Source organism: Hippopotamus amphibius, chromosome 1 (genome assembly GCF_030028045.1).
Source record: "Hippopotamus amphibius kiboko isolate mHipAmp2 chromosome 1, mHipAmp2.hap2, whole genome shotgun sequence".
NCBI lineage: Eukaryota > Metazoa > Chordata > Mammalia > Artiodactyla > Hippopotamidae > Hippopotamus > Hippopotamus amphibius.
The window spans coordinates 151265946-151284708 of NC_080186.1; the positions used below are offsets into that span (position 1 = coordinate 151265946).

Sequence of the window (18763 nt, forward strand, 5' to 3'; positions counted from 1 at the left end):
TGCAGCTGGTGCTACTCACTCCCAAATCCAGAGACCTTCCCACTTTATGTGAATGGCCATTTAATCTCTTTGATTGATTTGGGAGAGGTGCCGGGGCTGGGGGAGAAAGCCAGTTACAGTAAGTCCCCTACATACGAACCTTCAAGTTGAGAACTTTCAGAGATGTGAATACGCATTCCATCAGTGCCAGGCATGAATGAAACTGCAGCTCGCCCTCCGTCTCCTGTTGCTGACAATCCTCTAGCTCTACTGTCTCCCACCTCCTCTCCCTCCTCCAGTCAGTAACTCTTCTTGCCTGTTCACCGATGCAGCCCCTGTGTGTACTGTACTACTGTACTTTCCAAGGTACCATACTGTCAGATTAAAAATGTTTTCTTTATTTTTGTGGTTTGTTTTTATGTATTATTTGTTCGAAAAGTATTATAAACCTATTACAGTACAGTACTATGTAGCCGGTTGTGTTAGTTGGGTACCTAGGCTAACTTTGTTGGACTTACAAACAAGTAGGACTTACGAATGTGCTCTCAGAACAGAACTCATTTGTATGTAGGGAACTTACTGTACTTAGTATGACCTGGGCTTGTAAAAAGACCATTTTTAGCCTGGGGAATTTATGCAGCAAAAATGTATTGCAGAGTAAGAAAGCTCATGTTGGATTGCTCTTCACATAATCCCCTGGACATTTTCCCAAGCACCTGCTACAACTAGGAATGTGCATCTAACCCAGAAGAAAGTGGAAAGACCCAGAACCGCACTCCACTTATACATCTTCCATTTGCATGGGAAGGCAGGACAAAAAAGGATTTAACAATACGAAGGAATAGGTGCTAAGTTCTCACTGAGTCATAAGCAAGTCCATTGCTGTAGGAGTTTAGGCAAGATCAGGTAGAAGTAAGTACTTGGTCTTCGGAGGACAGCCCTGGTCTGCAGTCTGCCTCTGCCATTTCCAAGCTGTATAGCTTGGCGCAAGTTGTATCATCTTCAGAGCCTTGTTGTAAAATAAGAATTACATAGGTACCAGCTTCACAGAGTTGTGGTCTTCACAGTATTAAAAAATAACTGTAGCTAACATTTACTAAGCACCTACTATGTACCATTTCAATGCTCATGTAATTCTCCAAAAGATTCTAACAGGTAAGTTTTCAGACAAGGAAACTGAGGCATAGAGCACCCTAATGGTGCATGAAGTATGCTTAGCACACAGCCTGATGAAGGATACGGGGAAGGTGAGGGTGGGCCCTTGGTCAATAGAAGCCTAAGGAGGGATTATGAGATGAGGCCAAAGAGTTGGTGCCAAAGATAGAAGTGACTGAAATGCCCAACAGGCCCAAGAGGCAGGCTAGCCTCAATTTGGATTCTCTTAGAGCCAGGTATGCATCTGGGGATGAAGGATCCTAAGAACACGGTATGTGGGGAAATATGCTTCCGGGGAATGAGGACGCTCTAGTCCCAGCGCTGCCACCAGCCTACCGCATAAGCTGAGTCTTGGCCTCCCCATCTGTACAGAGAGGGGCGAGTGCGCTAGAATTGGGAGTCTCAAACTCAGATGCCTCTGGAAGGCAGTGTGGGTGGAGAGGCCTGGTATATGTCAGTGTGAGAGGGAAAGGTGGACCTGGTAGGTGGGGGAAGAATGTTGTGCTTGAAAGCATTCATATTCAACTATCTTTAGACAGACTGGCCAAACAAAATGCACCTGCTGGCCAGATTGGGCTGCCCTGGGTGCTGAGCTCTCATCTGGTCAAACTGCAGGGCTCTTCCAGCTCTGAATGGTCTAGGACTCACCTTGTGACTCCAGGCCTTCCTTTCCTTTCTTTTATCTCTCTTTTTTTCTTTAATTGTGGTAAAATATACCCAACATATAATTTACCATCTTAACTATTTTTAGTGTACAGTTCAGTGACATAAACTACTGGTGCCTTCATATTGTTATACCATCATCATTGCCATCCATTTTTTTTCATCTTGCAAAACCGAAACTGTGTACCCATTAGACAGTAACTCCCCACTTCTCCCTCCCCCCAGCCTGTGGGAATCACCAATCTGCCTTCTGACTCTGAATCTGACTACTCCAGTTACCTTATACGAGTGGAATCACAGAGTACCTGTCATTTTGTGACTGGCTTATTTCACTTAGCTTAATGTCTTCAAGAGTCATCCACATTAGGGCATGTGTCAGGCTTTCCTTCTTGTAAAGGCTGAATAATATTCCACTCTATGTATGGACCACATTTTGTTTATCCATTCCTTCATCAGTGGACACTTGGGTTGCCTCCAGCTTTTGGCTACTGTGAATAATGCTGCGATGAACGTGGGCTTACAAATATCTATGTACGTTCCTGCTTCCAGTTTTGTGTATATACCCCCAAAAGTGGCATGCCTTTCTTTTATACTTGCGTTCCTCTTTCTCCTCCTCTCTTCTTACGTTGGGCTATTTCTGTAGGTTCTGCCCCTGGAAAACAAGATGAAGGATGCCCGCCGCTTCCCACTCATCCTGTCTTTGGGAATGTCCATCGTTACTGCCCTCTACATCAGCATCGGGACTCTGGGCTACCTGCGGTTCGGAAATGGCATCAAGGCCAGCATAACCCTTAACCTGCCCAACTGCTGGTAATGCCACAGGCCCTCACGCAGTGGGGACTCAGGACTGGTGGGAATGGGAACATATAGGTCTCTTTCTCCTCCCTTCCACAGAAGGCAAACTGAGGCCTGGAGGGCCTCCACAGGGAGAAGCGGAGCTGTCACTGGAACCCCAGGCTCTGGATTCTCGGTCCAGGGAGCTCTTCTTCGAAAACAGCTTCCCATGTTGAGTGAGGCTTTGATAGCTTAGTGTAAGGAAGGACATGATTTAGGAAGAGAGGGGAGAGAAGTCAGGGTCCTTGGTCACCTAAGGAGAGAAAGAAAGGGCACAGTGGAGGGTGAGAGGCAGAGAGAGGAGCCGGTGGGTGGCTCCAATTACATTTACTGCGCTACCAAATCTTACAGAATAGCTAGGATGAGAAAGTAGTAAAACAAAACCCAACTGGGGAAGACCATTGGAATCTGGAAAATGTTTATATTCAAATGACCCAGTTCATGCAACAGTTAGCTGACCCAGACTTCAACACTGGAATATTTTTTTATGTATGTATGTATTTATTTTTGGTCATGCCATGTGGCATGCGGGATCTTATTTTCCTGACCAGGGATCAAACCTGTGCCCGCTGCATTGGATGTGCAGAGTCTTAATAGCTGGACCACCAGGGAAGTCCCAACGCTGCAATATTTAAATAGATTAACCCCTATCACATTGTGCAGCACTTCCTCCCACACGGAGGCATGTCATTAATTACGAGATGCCTATCTTTTTAAACATTACTTGGAGGCTTAAGTTGTCTAGAGGGTGCTTCTTCACCAGTTTGATCACTATCATTCATCAAGCATTTACTGCATCCCAGTTACATGTAGATGCCAGTGCAGATGCATGGGGGCTGTGGAGGGTGCTAACGTGAATGGACTGTGATTTTGAGTTTCATGATCTTCCTCAGCTCATGCTCCAGTGGGAATGGGGAAGGGATAGTGCATGTACACATATAACACAGAGCAGAAAAAGAAACTCTCCAGAATAGTGGAGAGGCCTTGAGGACTCCTGGGGAAAGAAAGTACATTGGAATGGGAGTACAGGGAATCTTCCTGTCCAATGAGACAACTCCATCCAAACAAGGACAACTACAGGCACCTCTGGGTCCAAGTCCTAGTTACACCAACTCCTAGCTCGTGGTCACAGATGGTTTATTTAACTACTCTGACCCTCGGTTTCCTCTTATAAAAAGCAGAGTTATCATGTGGATTAAGTTGGACACATCTAAAAGCATCTGGCATGTAGTACCTCCTCAAAGGATGGGAATTTCAAAACAAATAGGCGGGGTTTGCACAGATGGAAAGGGAGTAGAGAGGGTGTTCCAGGCAGCATGTTCCAGCTCTGCACTAGTGTGAGCAAGAAACACAGAAGTGTGGAAGTTTTCCTTTTTAAGGAATGGACTGAATAAATACAGGTTTATTAAACATGCCAGATGCATCTACCACATTAGTGGACCAAAGGAAAAAAGCCTTATCTCATAGGTCAGAAAAGGCATTGATAAAACTCAACATCCCCTGTCACATGCTCTCCTGGCCCCTAGTCTGAGGCCTGCAAGTAACCCTGCCTCTCCTTTTATCTCCCAACCCTCACACAACCCTCTTTGTAGACAACCTCTTCCCCCAGGGATTCAGGATTCTACAATTCTTTCAACCTACGAGAAGCATTTGTTGAGAGCCTGTTATATGCCAACAGCTTTGGGGGAACCTGAGAATGTCTAAGGACAGACAGAGATTACAAAGGACCAAATCTTTTAGACCCAGGTTTTTTGGTCTTCACCACTTATCACTTGTATCTCCCTGAGCAAGGTACCTGGCCTGAGCCTCTCTTTCCTAAAATCTAAAATTCAGCATCAAGTGATAATGGTTTATGAAGGTGTTATATATACCCATACCCAAGTTTCTTTTTACTTAGAGGTGATCCTCTCAACTGTTTCCCCTTGAATGTGTGATGTATCACTCTGTTTCCACTGCAGGCTCTGCTGTGACTTCCTCTTGTAGAAGGTCCCTCCCCATCATTTTCAGACAAGGAAACATTTGCCCAGGGGACTGTTCCAAGGTCAGAGATGAATGTACAAGGAGGCCAGGGATTTCCCTGGGAGTCCAGTGGTTAAGACTCTGTGCTTCCAATGTAGGGGGCGTGGGTTCGATTCCAGCTTGGGGAACTCAGATCCCACATGCATTGCAGCACAGGCAACCCCACCCCCCAAACAAACAAACAACAATAACCAAAAACAAAAAAAGAGGCCAGGTGTCAGAGTACACTGGCCTTGAGAGCACTGCTCTGGTTTGTCCTGCAGGCTGTACCAGTCAGTCAAGATCCTCTACATCAGTGGCATCCTGTGCACCTACGCCCTGCAGTTCTACGTCCCTGCAGAAATCATCATTCCTTTCACCACCTCCCAGGTGGCAAAGCGCTGGGCACTGCCTCTGGACTTGTGCATCCGCCTCGCCATGGTCAGCGTGACATGTGAGTAGAAGGCAGAGCACGTGCTTGCTCTTCTCCTGAGGGCTGTCAGGAATCCGCCAGATGGTAGACGATAGTCATGATAACCAGCCGTGATTGCATGCTAACTGTATTTCAGGGGCCATGCTAAGGCTTTCCAAGTAGTAATTCATTTCATTTAAGGTTTAGAGACAACTTAATTCTTACGTGTACCTAATTAGACAGATTTACCAGTGTCCAGCTTGGGGGAGTGACAGCTTATCAAATAATAATCACAATAAGAACTGACTTTTATTAAACACCTACTATGTGCCAGCCACTCTGCTAAGCCCTTTCGGTTCCATATTTCATAGTATTTTATTCAGTCCTTGCAGGAACTCTTATGAGGTAGGACTGTAATAAACCCTACTTTATAAATGAGAAAGCTGAAGCAGGGAGCGATAAGTAAGTGGGCAGGAAGTGCCAGAGGTGGGATTTGAACCCACGTCCAGACCCGTCACCCTTCACCTCCAGGACAGAGGTTGAAATGGCGACCAGTGAGTGTCTAATCTGACATCAGAGGTATGTTGTTTCACCTTCATAATGTATAAATTTGGGCCAACATTAAAAATGTGGGAGAGATCTCACATACAAATGCAGGTTTCTAATGTTTGGGGGGGAAATAAAATGATTTGGGCAAACCTAGGGTCACATCCCTATTGGCAGCAGTCAGCTGGCGCTCCTTGGCCTCCAGTGGGCTGGTGTTCACCTGTTGGCTTTAGCTGTCCCCACTCGGCCCCTTGGCAGCCCTCCTTGTGCTCCAGGCCCTATGATAGAGGGTGCCGCTTTCTGTAAGTATTTTATTGAGGGGGAAAATGATAGAGATTCCTGCATTGTGTGTGACGTGGCCCAGCTGTCCTTAAGGCTCCTTTTAATTGTGATTCTTGCCGTGCTAGACCAGCCCATATAAAACATGGGACACTGATTGATTTTCTTCCTTTGAAGTCATTTATTCCCAGTGTGTCCTAGGAGGCAGGGACACTACCATTCAGAATATCAGAGACTCCAGAAAAATCAATGAATTTGCCCCAGATATGAAGATAACAATTCCTTAAGCTTTTGCATGCATTGCCCCAATCAGTACATATGCAATTACTTGCAAACAAGTAATAATAATAAAGTAATAATGCAGTAATAATAAAAATAACTTTTCTGAGTGCTTTACATGAATTAACTCATTTAAAACTTTAACATCGGGACTTCCCTGGTGGTCCGGGGGTAAGATTTTGTGCTCCCAATGCAGGGGGCCCCAATTCAGTCCCTGATCAGGAACAAGATCCTGCATGCATGCTGCAACTAAGAGTGTGCATGCCGCAATGAAGATTCCATGTGCCGCAACTAAGACCCAGCGCAGCCAAAATAAAAATAAAGAAATAAATATTTATAAACAAATAAATAAAATAAAACCTTAACATCATTTGCAGTATGAACCATACTACCTAAAAAGGTTAGATACTAACCCCATTTGGCAGATGAGGAAGAAAGCTGAGAAATGGGTGGAGACTTACCCAAGGCCACACAGGGAGAAACCAGAATCCTGCCTTACAGTCCTGTTTTGTTCTGTTATACCACACTCCATCTTGGGAGACCTGGGGGAACCTTCTGGGCTTTCTTTGTAACTAGGAAAATTGTCCATTGAGTAAAATAAAAAATGTAAAAGCCTAGGCCTATAAAAGAGCCTATAAATATATATATATTTATATATGTATATATATATAAAACTGTAATTTATATATATTTTATATATATATAAATTCAAAATCTGTAGCCTGTAGTGTCTCTTTGTTAGATATTTTCTGACCTGAATGTAAAACCTGGAGAAGATACTCCTTTAAAGGGACCCTGTGATCTTGTTCCCACTGAAGTCCCCTTTGTCCTGTAAATAATTTCACATTCTAATTGTGTGCAAGTAAGAGGTACTTGTAGTCATGTTAATTATTAATGTTAGTTCCATGAAGGTAGAGGTTTTTTTGGTCTGTTTTGTACATTGATATATTCTAAACAGCTGGGACACTTCCCAGCACTGTTATTTAGTGTTATTTATTATGTAAGAGCTTAATCATTGAACATGTAGAGATTCAAATTGTACTTCTGTGGCATAAAAATTGTGCTAAGCTAAAGAGCATTAAAACAAGCAGCCACGGGGGAAAAAAACCTTATCTAAACTTCCTTTGCTGAATTAAGCAGGAACTTCTGAAAAATACAGGCACCATAAATCCCTTTTCTGGGAGATTTTTAATCAGAAAGAAGACTAACCATCACCACAGACTAATTATTTAAATTGTCAAAGAATGTCATACCTTTCACTTGTTCTTGCATGGAAGCTATTTCTCCCCCATCCAGTTCCCCTTTTGAAGTAGGTATATGAACCCCTATCTTCGGAGCCAATTCATGTGAAGGCTTCCTAGTCCTAAATAAACTTTGTCTTTCCTCCTGTTAATCTGCCTATTGTCAGTTAAATTCTCAGGCCCCCAAACACTGAACCAAAATGGCAAGAGGGAAAGTTTTTCTCCCCAACAATATGAACATATATATTTGAAAAATAATTGGTTGAAAAATGATTGAAAAGAGACACACCAAAATGTTAATGTGTAACCTCCAGTGCATGTGATTAGGGGTATTACAGGAGTTTCAACTTTTTCTTTCTGTAACCAAATGTGTGAGAAACAACTGGTGTATGTTTTAAGAAAAGGATTTTTAAAACAAACTTTAAAACTTTGGCTAAGCCTGGGAAGATCCATCTGTCCCGTATCATCTCCCGCAGGCGTCTTAGCCATCCTCATCCCCCGCCTGGACCTGGTCCTCTCTCTGGTGGGCTCCCTGAGCAGCAGTGCCCTGGCCCTCATCATCCCGCCCCTCCTGGAGATCGCCACCTTCTACTCGGAGGGCATGAGCCCCGTCACCATCATCAAGGACGCCCTGATCAGCATCCTGGGCTTCGTGGGCTTTGTGATGGGGACCTACCAGGCCCTGAACGAGCTGATCCGGTCAGAAGACCCTCTCACCTTTTCCAACTCCACCACTTTTATTCAGTGAAAATGGCGCTGCTTCTTCCCCACCAGCACCTGACATTTAATGATATAAATCTCTTTTATAGGCATTATCTATATTTTGCTGCTTTACCTTTCTCTGGGTCAAGTCACAGTGAAACAAGCACGGACTCACCAGCTACAAGGTCTAGACTTAAATTTTTTTAATTTATTTTCTTTCCGTTTCTAGCTTTCCACTACACTGAGAGCTCTCCCACGGAAGGCTCTTGATTCCATCCAGCTTTTTGGCAATTCATGTGATGAATTTCACACCTTGAGTGGGGCTATGCAAGAGGAAGCCACGAGGGGGCATCCAAGAGGCAACAACTGACAGAAGGAGGTGCAGCCAGCTAAAGCTGATGGTGATTTGGTAGACAAAGGATGTCCTCTTTTCCCCATCTGTTTAGAGAGCAAAGATTAGGAGAAGGGACATAATCTAGAACCCAGCAAGGTGTGCACAGCTCCAGTATCCAGATGGATAGGATCCAGAGGGCCAACGTGAGCTGCAAATCTCAGGCAGAAAGGAGCCGTCATATTTAAACTTTCTAAACAACTGGATAAAGTTCTGGCCCAGTTCAGAGGTCTCAACAAAGGATAGTCATCACAGAAGTGGATGTGCCAATGGCGGGGGGATGGACAATGACAATATTTCATTATTTACCTCTTGACTCTTTTTTTTTTAACCTCTTGATTCTCACAACAAGCCTTCTTGCTTACCCACCTCACACCAAGCATAGTCCAAAGTTCTTGTAATAGTTTGCAAAAATGGCCACAAATTCCTCTTGACAATGTGACGTTGCAGCTCCTCCCATCAAGAAGTGAAATCTATATCTCTACCCCTTGAATCTTGTCTTGGCCTTGTAACTTGCTTTGGCCAATGGGACATTAGTAAATGTGATGCAAGGTTTGGTGATGGCTAATGCATAGGAACTTTCATCATGTTGCTCTGTGGAGCCAAGAGCACCAGGTGAAGAAGCCAGGGCTAGTCTACTGGAGGATGAGATCATGGGGAGCGGAAATGAATCATTCCACTTGAGCTCCATCTCCCAGAACAGCCAGCCTGCCGACCTCCAGACATGTGAGTGAAGCATCCTAGACTATATACAGCCCCAGTCAAGCTGTCCCAGACTATAAGTATTCCTCAGATGATCCGCAGAATTATGACAAACAATAAATGTTTTTAGTTTTAAGCCATAAGATGCAGACGTTTTTATGCAACAAAAGCTAACTGATACATTACTCTAAAGGGGATACACTAATGAGTGAGAAAAGAATCTCCATCCTCAAGCTAGTCTCTTCTCCAGTGGGGAATAATGACAGCTCATCAGCTAAGTCAGTACCATCATAGATCCTTATCAGGGCAGGAGACACTAATTGCTTTGGAGTACTGAGGATGACTTTCCACTGATGGCACATTAGAGCTGGATTTTGAGGAGAACTTGGGTCTCCCAACACTGAATCTGACCGTTCTTCCACTTAGTCCTACCGCCTTGACAATCCCGTGTCTTTTGTCATGTCTGACCTTGGCTGGCAGCCAGGAGCCCGTCAACCCAACACAGCACTTCAGCCTTCTTGGTGGTGACTGCTCCCTCCCTCCGCACTAAAATTGGGGAAAGGCATATAGATAAATGAGATGTTGTAGGCAGATCTATAGTTCAGTGGGGGGTAGGGATGTTTCTCGTTACACTCTGTGGTTTTGGAAAGTGACCCATGCTTGTTTCAGCCTTGGTTTTAAGACAACATTTTAAAAAGCCCTTTCCTGCGTATTTTATCCATCTTCCTCCCTTTGCAGCCTAGGGAAGATGTGGAGGGGTGAGGGGAGTGTCTGCCCCAATTCCCAAGTCCTGGTCTCCTCTTTTGTGTGTCACTTTCTGCCTGCTGGCTTCCAAAAGGTACTTCATGAACACAAGCTCCACACCCAGATCCCACAGTCTGCAGAATACCTGCTGGGAGATGGGATGCTCATAGCCTGTGCAGTGGTCCACAGCCCACCTGGCCAGAGAGCTGGGTCATCATTTCTACATCAGAAATGTGGAACACCCAAAGGACTTCCACTGATTGGTTCAGAGCCTTGGCAAAGTGGTCTTCCTCTCTCTGAGCTTGTCTCCTCCACCCTGCTCAAGTATCAACCCACCCAACCTTGCTAAGTTTAAGATTTTCTCTGTTATTAAAAAATGGTCACGTTCATTCTCCAAGGACAAGCTCCTACTATGTAAGATGATCAGGTTAATCTTATCATAATCAGTCTGGCTGAAGTTAAATCTTGAAAAGAAAAAATAAATTTAGCAACATTGATATAAGCAATAAGAACAATCTGGGGAAACGTACTAGTAATTGTCAGCAACACCAAAGATACCAACTATTAGAATTGTGTGTGTTAGGGGTATTAAATCTTTTTAATTGTTCGATACTGGGGTTTTTACACACACACACACACACACACACACACACACACATAGAGGCTTCCCCCTCTGTACCCCTCTACTGATTCTGTAACTTTTGAGGCTTGTGTTTGAATCAAGGATCAGAGAAAATCCTTCCATCCCTCAATGAGCACTTTTTAAGTGTTTTGCGTGTGATTGTCTCATTTAATCCTTACAGTGAAGCTATGAGTATGTAGTGTCATTGTTCTCATTTTCAGATAGGGAAATAGGCTTAGAGATACTGAGTAACTTGCTGACAATCAAACATGTAGTTTGATTGGGTTCAGGACTGAAGCCTTTCCACATCAACACCCGTCACTGCTTTATAGAGCCCAGGAGAGGCTTTTGAATGATGGTGGTTAAAGTAAAAATGGGGAAAATGTGTCCAGTGGATTGTACATTTTGAAACATTAGAAACCCCACAGCCTCTCTTTATAGTAATAAATCAGCTATGAACTGAGGAGGGGGTTTCTGGGGACTGTATGGTGAATCAGGAGCAAAGCAGGATTTCCTTGCCACCCTTCAATTCTGCCTGATGTTATTTAAACTCTTTTCAGGCCTAGAGAGAGAAGAAAGTCTTCCCTACTTTTTTTTTTCTTTTAAATATTTATTTATTTATTTATTTGCCTGCATTGGGTCTCCATCACTGTGCTTGGGCTTTCTCTAGTTGCGGCAAGTGGGGGCTACTCTTTGTTGCGGTGCACAGGCTTCTCAGTGTGGTGGCTTCTCTTGTTGCAGAGCACGGGCTCTAGGCTTTAGTAGTTGCAGCATGCAGGCTCAGTAGTTGTGGCTTGCATGCTCTAGAGCTCAGGCTCAGTAGTTGTGGCGCACGGGCTTAGTTGCTCTGTGGCATGTGGGATCTTCCCGGACCAGGGCTCGAACCTGTGTCCCCTGCACTGACAGGTGGATTCTTAACCACTGCACCACCAGGGAAGTTCCTTCCCTACTTTTTATACAAAGATTCTGATACCAAAATCTGACAAAAGCACACAGAAAAGCCATGACCAAATATAAACATAAACACAAGCATCTTAAAAAAATAGCAGACAGAATCTAGCAGCATAATAAAAGAACAGTATACCATGGAGCTTTCCCTATGAATGCAAAAATGATTTGACATTAATAAGTCTGTTATTGTAAATAGCACTTGAGATCAGGGAAGAAAAAAATAATAGAATTTCATGACGTAATCCTAACTTTCAAAGAAAACTCGTAATATTATAAAAATATAAAAAGTTTAACATGACCTGAGGAGGAGAAAGAGGAAGGTGATCTCAGGGGCAGCATCATAATTAACAGTGAAACACTAAAAGCAGTTTCAGCAAAGTGTGAAATTAGAAAAGGAGGTTTGATATCAGTATGTTATTAACACAAAAATAATATAAGGTGTAAATTTTGGAAAGAAAGATATTTGCAGTGCAATTAACTGGAAAGCTCAGGGGAATTAACTGCATGCTGTTAGACAAAAGGAATCAGTAAAGTAGACAGTAACAAAACAGAATCTGCAAAATCATTATCTTCCCTACATACTAATTGTCATCAAAAAACAAAATGAATGGAGTGATGTCAGCAACATGGAGTGAAGAGCTACCTCTCTCTCCCCTTTAGTCTACAACCAGTCAAACATCCACAACTCAATAAAGGTGCCTCTGCCCAACACACCAGGACACCAGGGAATTCTACACATCTGTATACCTAAAGATAGGTAGAATGAAACACATAGAGGAGGCAGAACCAAGGGACCAGCAGAGTTGGTGCCTACAATCCCAGTCCTCTGACCATGGCAGCTAAGCCCACAGCTTCAAAGAGCCAATAGCAGAAGGGGAGGTGGTGCACACAACTCTGGCCTCCTGACCACAGCTGTGCCTGCAGCCACAGGTAACTGGGCAACAGTGGCAGTGGGGCCTGGGGCCCTGTCCCTCGAGCCACTGAGGCACGCATGACCCCAGCCTGTCCCCTTCATCTTCAGTGGTGGAGCCTTCGAACCTTACAACCCCAGACACAGTAGAGCCACCTGCAAGACCCCATCTCACCACCGCCTCCCCCACCATCTCCCTTCCCCAACAGCAGCAGAGCGTACAACTCAGGGCATCACAGATGCTAGGGAAGAGCCAACCATCCTGGTGACAAGAGTGGCTCTGGCAGAAGCAAGGCAGCAAGGACGCCAGAGGCACAAGAAGCAATAACAAAGGCATGGAGCTACACCTCTCACAGAGGCTGGAAGTGCCAGCTCTCAAATGTAACCAGGGGCAGTGCAGGTAAGAGAAACCAAAACCTTGTGTTATGGCACCACCTACCTGAAAACAAAAGAAAGGACTCTAACTTCTAACCTGTCTTTAACTTCAAATGTGCCAGTAGAGGGATAATTCATCAAGAACCATGAAGAACAATGGTAACATTATACCACCACCAAAATAAAAAAAAGAATTCTCCATAGACAAGTGATGGGATATTGCAGTCTGTTAGAGAATTCAAAATAGCTGTCATGAAGAAACTTAGTGAACTATAAGAAAACAAAGAAAGGTAGTTTCTGAGCTCATGAATAAAATAAATGAACAGAAGGAATACTTTGCCCAAGAGATTGAAACTCTACAAAAGAATCAAACATAAATTCTGGAGCTGAGGAACTCAGTAAATAAGATGAAAAATGCATTAGAAAGCACTGGAAATAGAGCAGACCTTATGGAAGAGAAAGAGAACTCAAAGATAGAAATCTAGAAATGATACCAGTAGAAGAGGAAAGAGAAATATAATATTTAAAATGAGGGGGCTTCCTAGGTGGAGCAGTGGTTAAGAATCCGCCTGCCAATGCAGAGGTCACGGGTTCGATCCCAGCTCCAGGAAGATCCCACATGCCACGGAGCAACTAAGCCCGTGTGCCAAAAATAAAAATAAAAAAAATTAAAAAAATTAAATGAGGAAATTCTGTGAGAGCTCTCTGATGCTTTTAGGGGAGGTAATATTAGAATAATGGGTATCCCAGGAGGAGAAGAGAGGGAGAAGGGAGCAGAGAGTTTATTAAAGAAATAACAGCTGAGAACTTCCCAAACATGGGGAAGGAATTGGATATACAAGTCCATGAAGTTAAGAGAAAACCTAATTACTTCAATGCAAAAAGACCTCTCCAAGACACATAATAACAATATATCAAAAGGTTTATACACCATAATCAAGTGGGATTTATTCCAGGGATGCAAGGATGGTTCAACACCTGCAAATCAATCAACATGCTACACCATGTTAACAGAATGGAGGATAAAAACCATATGGTCATCTCAATAGATGCAGAAAAAACATTTGACAAGACACCTATTTCTGATAAAAACTCTCAATAAGGTGGGTAGAGAAGGGACGTACCTAAACATAACAAAAACCATATATGACAACCCCACAGGTAACATCATACTCAATAGTAAAAACCTGAAAGCTATCCCTCTAAGATCAGGAACAAGACGAGGATTCCCACTCTCACGACTCTTATTCAACAGAGGATTGGAAGTCCTAGCCAGAACAACTAGGCAAGAAAAAAAAATAAGGCACCCAAATTGGAAAGGAAGAAGTAAAACTGTATGTAGAAAACCCTAAAGACTCCACCACAAACTATTACAAATAATAAACAAATACAGTAAAAGTTGCAGGATACAAAACCAATATACAAAAATCTGTTGCATTTCTATGCACTAACAAAGAGCTAACAGAAAGAGAAATTAAGAAAACAATCTCATTTTCAATCTCAACAAAAAAGAATAAAATGCATAGGAATAAGTTTAACCAAGGAGGCAAAAGACCTGTACATTGAAAACTATCACACATTACTAAAATAAATTGAAAACACAAATAGATGGAAAAATATTCCATGCTCATGGACTGGAAGAATTTACATTGTTAAAATGTCCATATTACCGAAAGCAATCTGCAGATTCAATGCAATCTCTATCAAAATTTCAATATTTTTCACAGAAAAGGAAAAAATTCTAAAATGTATATGGAACCACAAAACACTCTGAATAGCCAAAGCAACCCTGAGAAAAAAGAACAAAGCTGGAGGTATCACACTCCCTGATTTCAATGAAAATATAGTAATCAAAACAGCATGGTATTGGCAGAATAACAGATACATAGATCAATGAAACAGAATTGAGAGCCCAGAAATAAACACACATACATGGACAATTTACAGCAAAGGATCAAAAAACATACAATAAAGATAGTCTCTTCAATAAATAGTGTTCAATAAGTAGTCTCATGCAAAGAAATGAAACTAGACCACTTCTTATACCATACACAAAAATCAACCCAAAGTGGATTAAAACTCCTAGAAGAAAACATAGGCAGTACACTCCTTGACATCAGTCTTAGTAATATCTTTCTAGATACGTTTCTTCAGGCAAGGAAAACAAAAGCAAAAATAAATGGGACTACATAAAACTAAAAGCACAACAAAGGAAACAATCAATAAAAGGAAAAAGCCTACTGAATGGGAAAAAATATTTGCAAATGATATATTCAATAAGTTGATATCCAAAATATATAAAGAACTCATACAACTCAACAACAACAACAAAATCCAAACAACCCATTCAAAAAATGGGCAGAGGAGCTGAATAGATATTTTTCCAAAGAAAACATACAGATGACCAATAGGCACATGAAAAGATGATCAACATCACTAATTATAAGGAAAATGCAAATCAAAATCACAATAAGATATCAATTCATACCGGTAAGAATGACATCAAAAAGACAAGAAATAACAAGTGCTGACAAGGAAGCAGAGAAAAGGGAATCCTTGTGCACTGTTGGTGAGAATGTAAATTGGTGCAGCCACTATGGAAAACAGTATAGAGATTCTTCAGCAAATTAAGAACAGAACTACCATGTGATCCATCTATCCCACTTCTGGGCATTTATCCAAATAATATAAAAACACCCATTTGAAAAGATAAACGAACCCCTGTGTTCATTGTGTTATTATTTACAATAGCCATGATATGGAAACTGAGTGGATAAAGAATAAGTGGTATATATATATATATATATATATATATATATATATATATATATACAGTTGAATAAAAAGATAAAAATCTTGCTATTTGTGACAACATGGATGGACCCTGAGAGTATTATGCAAAGTGAAATAAGTCAGAGAAAGACAAATACCCTATGATTTCACTTATATGTGGAGTATTAAAAACTAATAAATGAAAACAAATGAGCAAACCAAACTGGACAAAAACAAATACATACAAGGGTGAGTCAAAAATTATCCACCCCCTAGTTATATTAAAACTCCTATTGGCCGCACTGTCTTATCAGCACGTTCCATTCAAGGCTACTGTCTCCCCAGTCACTGCTGTGCAGGTGTGAACGTGTTACATCAGTTCATTTGTAACTGTGGTGCAAGCAAAAATGGAGGCCCCACTTGTGATTTGCATGAAAGAAGAGCAACGTACAGTGATTTGTTTTTTGTGGTCTGAGGGTGTACCTGGTGCCGTTATTTATTGAAGACTTGGTGTGCAGTATGGAGAAAGTGTTTTTTCGTGAAGAAGTGTGTATGAATGGATAGAGAAGTTCAAGGAAGGTCGCACAAGTATTAGCCATCAGGAAGGAGCCAGATTCACTTCTGATGAAGTGAAGAAAGCAGTGCATCCGTGGCTCACAGCTCAGCCTAAAACATTTTTTAATGAGGAAACACGAAAGCTTGTTGACAGATGGACAAAGTGTATTGAGAAGCAAGGAGATTATGTCAAAAAATGATGTATTTGTCTTTTCTAAAAGTTAATTAAAATAAATTCTACAGCCAAGAGTGTGGATAATTTTTGACTCACCCTTGTAGATGTAGAGAATAGAGTAGTAGTTTCCAGAGGGGGAGGGGTGGAGGAGGGCAAAATGGGTAAAGGGCATCAACTGTGTGGTGATGGATGGAAGCTAAACTTTTGGTGGTGAGCATGCTGTAGTGTATAGAGAAGTAGAAATATAATATTGTACACATGAAACATGTTATAAATCAGTTATTTCAATTAAAAAATAATAAAAATAAATAAAGGGGGGTTATTAGAAAACCTATACATAGCCATAGAAAACAAAAGTACCTAGAAACAAACTTTTTAAATGTGCTGTACCTATGTGAAGAAAAATAAATTCTGCTAAGAGGCGTAAATTAAGATGTGCATAAATAGAGTCATAATGCATGCTTTAGATGGGAAAACTCAGATTGTAAATATGATCATTTTGCCCAATATAATCTATCAATCGAAATTAATCTCAAAAAAGAAAATAAAATAATAAAATAAATTAATCTCAATAAAATGCCCAACTAGATTTCATCGGGGGGGTTAGACGATTCTTAAAGTTATCTAGAAGAATTAATTTAGGGGGTGAAAATAAAATTATGAAAAAGGTAAAGTGAGTGGCCCTTTCTTATCAGATATTAAATATGCTACATAATTAAAACAATGTGGTATTAGCATTAGAAAAGACTAACCAATGGAAAAGGAGAATACAAAAACAGATGCAAGGGCTTCCTAGGTGGCACAGTGGTTGAGAATCCGCCTGCCAATGCAGGGGACACGGGTTCTATCCCTACCCCAGGAAGATCCCACATGCCGCAGAGCAACTAAGCCCGTGTGCCACAATTATTGAGCCTGTGCTTTAGAGCCCGTGAGCCACAACTATTGAGCCCATGTGCCACAACTACTGAAGTCCACACACCAAGAGCCCGTGCTCTGCAGCAAGAGAAGCCATGGCAATGAGGAGCCCGTGCACCACAACAAAGAGTAGCCCCCGCTCGCTGCAACTAGAGAAAGCCCGTGTGCAGCAACGAAGACCCAACACAGCCAATAAAAATAAATAAATAAAATAAAAATAAATTTATATATATATATAAAAAAACAGATGCAAACCTACAAAGAAATTTGATTAATATGATGAGGGAAACCTTTCAAATAAAATGGGGAAAAGATAGATTATTCAATATATGGTGTTGGAAAAACTAGCTAGCCATTTAAAAAATGTATTAACAACAGTAATAACTTACTGGTGCTTACCAGAAGCTGAGCAGTATTCTAAACGCTGTACACTTATTAACTCATTTAATCTTCCTAAAAATCCTCTGACTATGGTATTGCTATTATACCCATTTTACGGATGAGGAAAATAAGGCTCAGAAAGGTTAAGTGACTTGGCCATGCCACACAGCTAGTAAGTGGCAAAGCCAGAATTCTATTAAGAATTAAAAATTAAATATTAAAAGGCAAAGAATTAATAGCCATTAAAATATGTATACATATGTATCTTTATTTTTCCAAAGAAGACATAGAGATGGCCAACAGGCACATGAAACGACATTCAACATCACTAATCATCAGAGAAATGTAAAGCAAAACCACAATGAGCTATCACTTCACACCTGTCAGAAAGGCTATCATCAAAAAACCACAGATAACAAATGTTGGGAGGATGTGGAGAAAAGGGAACTTTTGTACACTGTTGGTGAGAATGTAAATTGGTGCAGCCACTGTGGAAGACAGTATGGAGGTTCCTCAAAAAACTAAAAACTGAACTACCGTATGATCCAGCAATTCCACTCCTGGGTATTTATCTGAAGAAAACAAAAACACTAATTTGAAAAAATACATGCACCCCAATGTTCATAGCAGCATTATTTACAAATGCCAAGATTTGAAAGCAACCTAAGTGCACATCAACAGATGAGTAGATAAAGAAAATGTGGTATATAAATATATACACAACGGGATATTAATCATAAGAATGAAAATTTGCAATTTGCAACAGCACAGATGGACCTGGAGAGTATTATGCCTAGTGCAATAAGTCAGATGGAGAAAGACACATACTGTATGTTATCACTTATATGTGGAATCTAAAAAATAAAACAAACGAATTAATATAACACATTCTGTGAGGAAACAGATTCACAGATACAAGGAACAAAACTAGTGGATGCCAGTGGGGAGAGGGGAAGGGGGAGAGGCAAGATAGGGGTAGGGAATTAAGAGCTACAAACTACTATGTATAAAATAAATAAGCTACAAAGACATATTGTACAGCACAGGGAATATAGCCAACATTTGGTAATAACTTCAGAGAATAATCTATAGACATTTTGAATCTCTACGTTGTACACCTGAAACTAATATAATATTGTAAATCAACTATACATCAATTTAAAAACAAAGCCACTCTGCCCC

General features: G+C 41.4%; 1 protein-coding gene across 2 annotated transcripts in view; it reads left to right on the forward strand.

Annotated features, from left to right (window-relative positions):
* Positions 1-10361, forward strand: part of SLC36A2 (solute carrier family 36 member 2) — a 29726-nt gene extending 19365 nt beyond the window's left edge. For both annotated transcript variants that reach the window (XM_057730657.1, XM_057730665.1), the window contains 3 exons: positions 2441-2607; positions 4914-5083; positions 7863-10361. In XM_057730657.1, coding sequence (XP_057586640.1) covers positions 2441-2607; positions 4914-5083; positions 7863-8134 — 609 coding nt within the window. In that variant the 3' untranslated portion in view covers positions 8135-10361. The remainder of the gene's footprint in view (positions 1-2440; positions 2608-4913; positions 5084-7862) is intronic.
* Positions 10362-18763: the final 8402 nt, after the last annotated feature.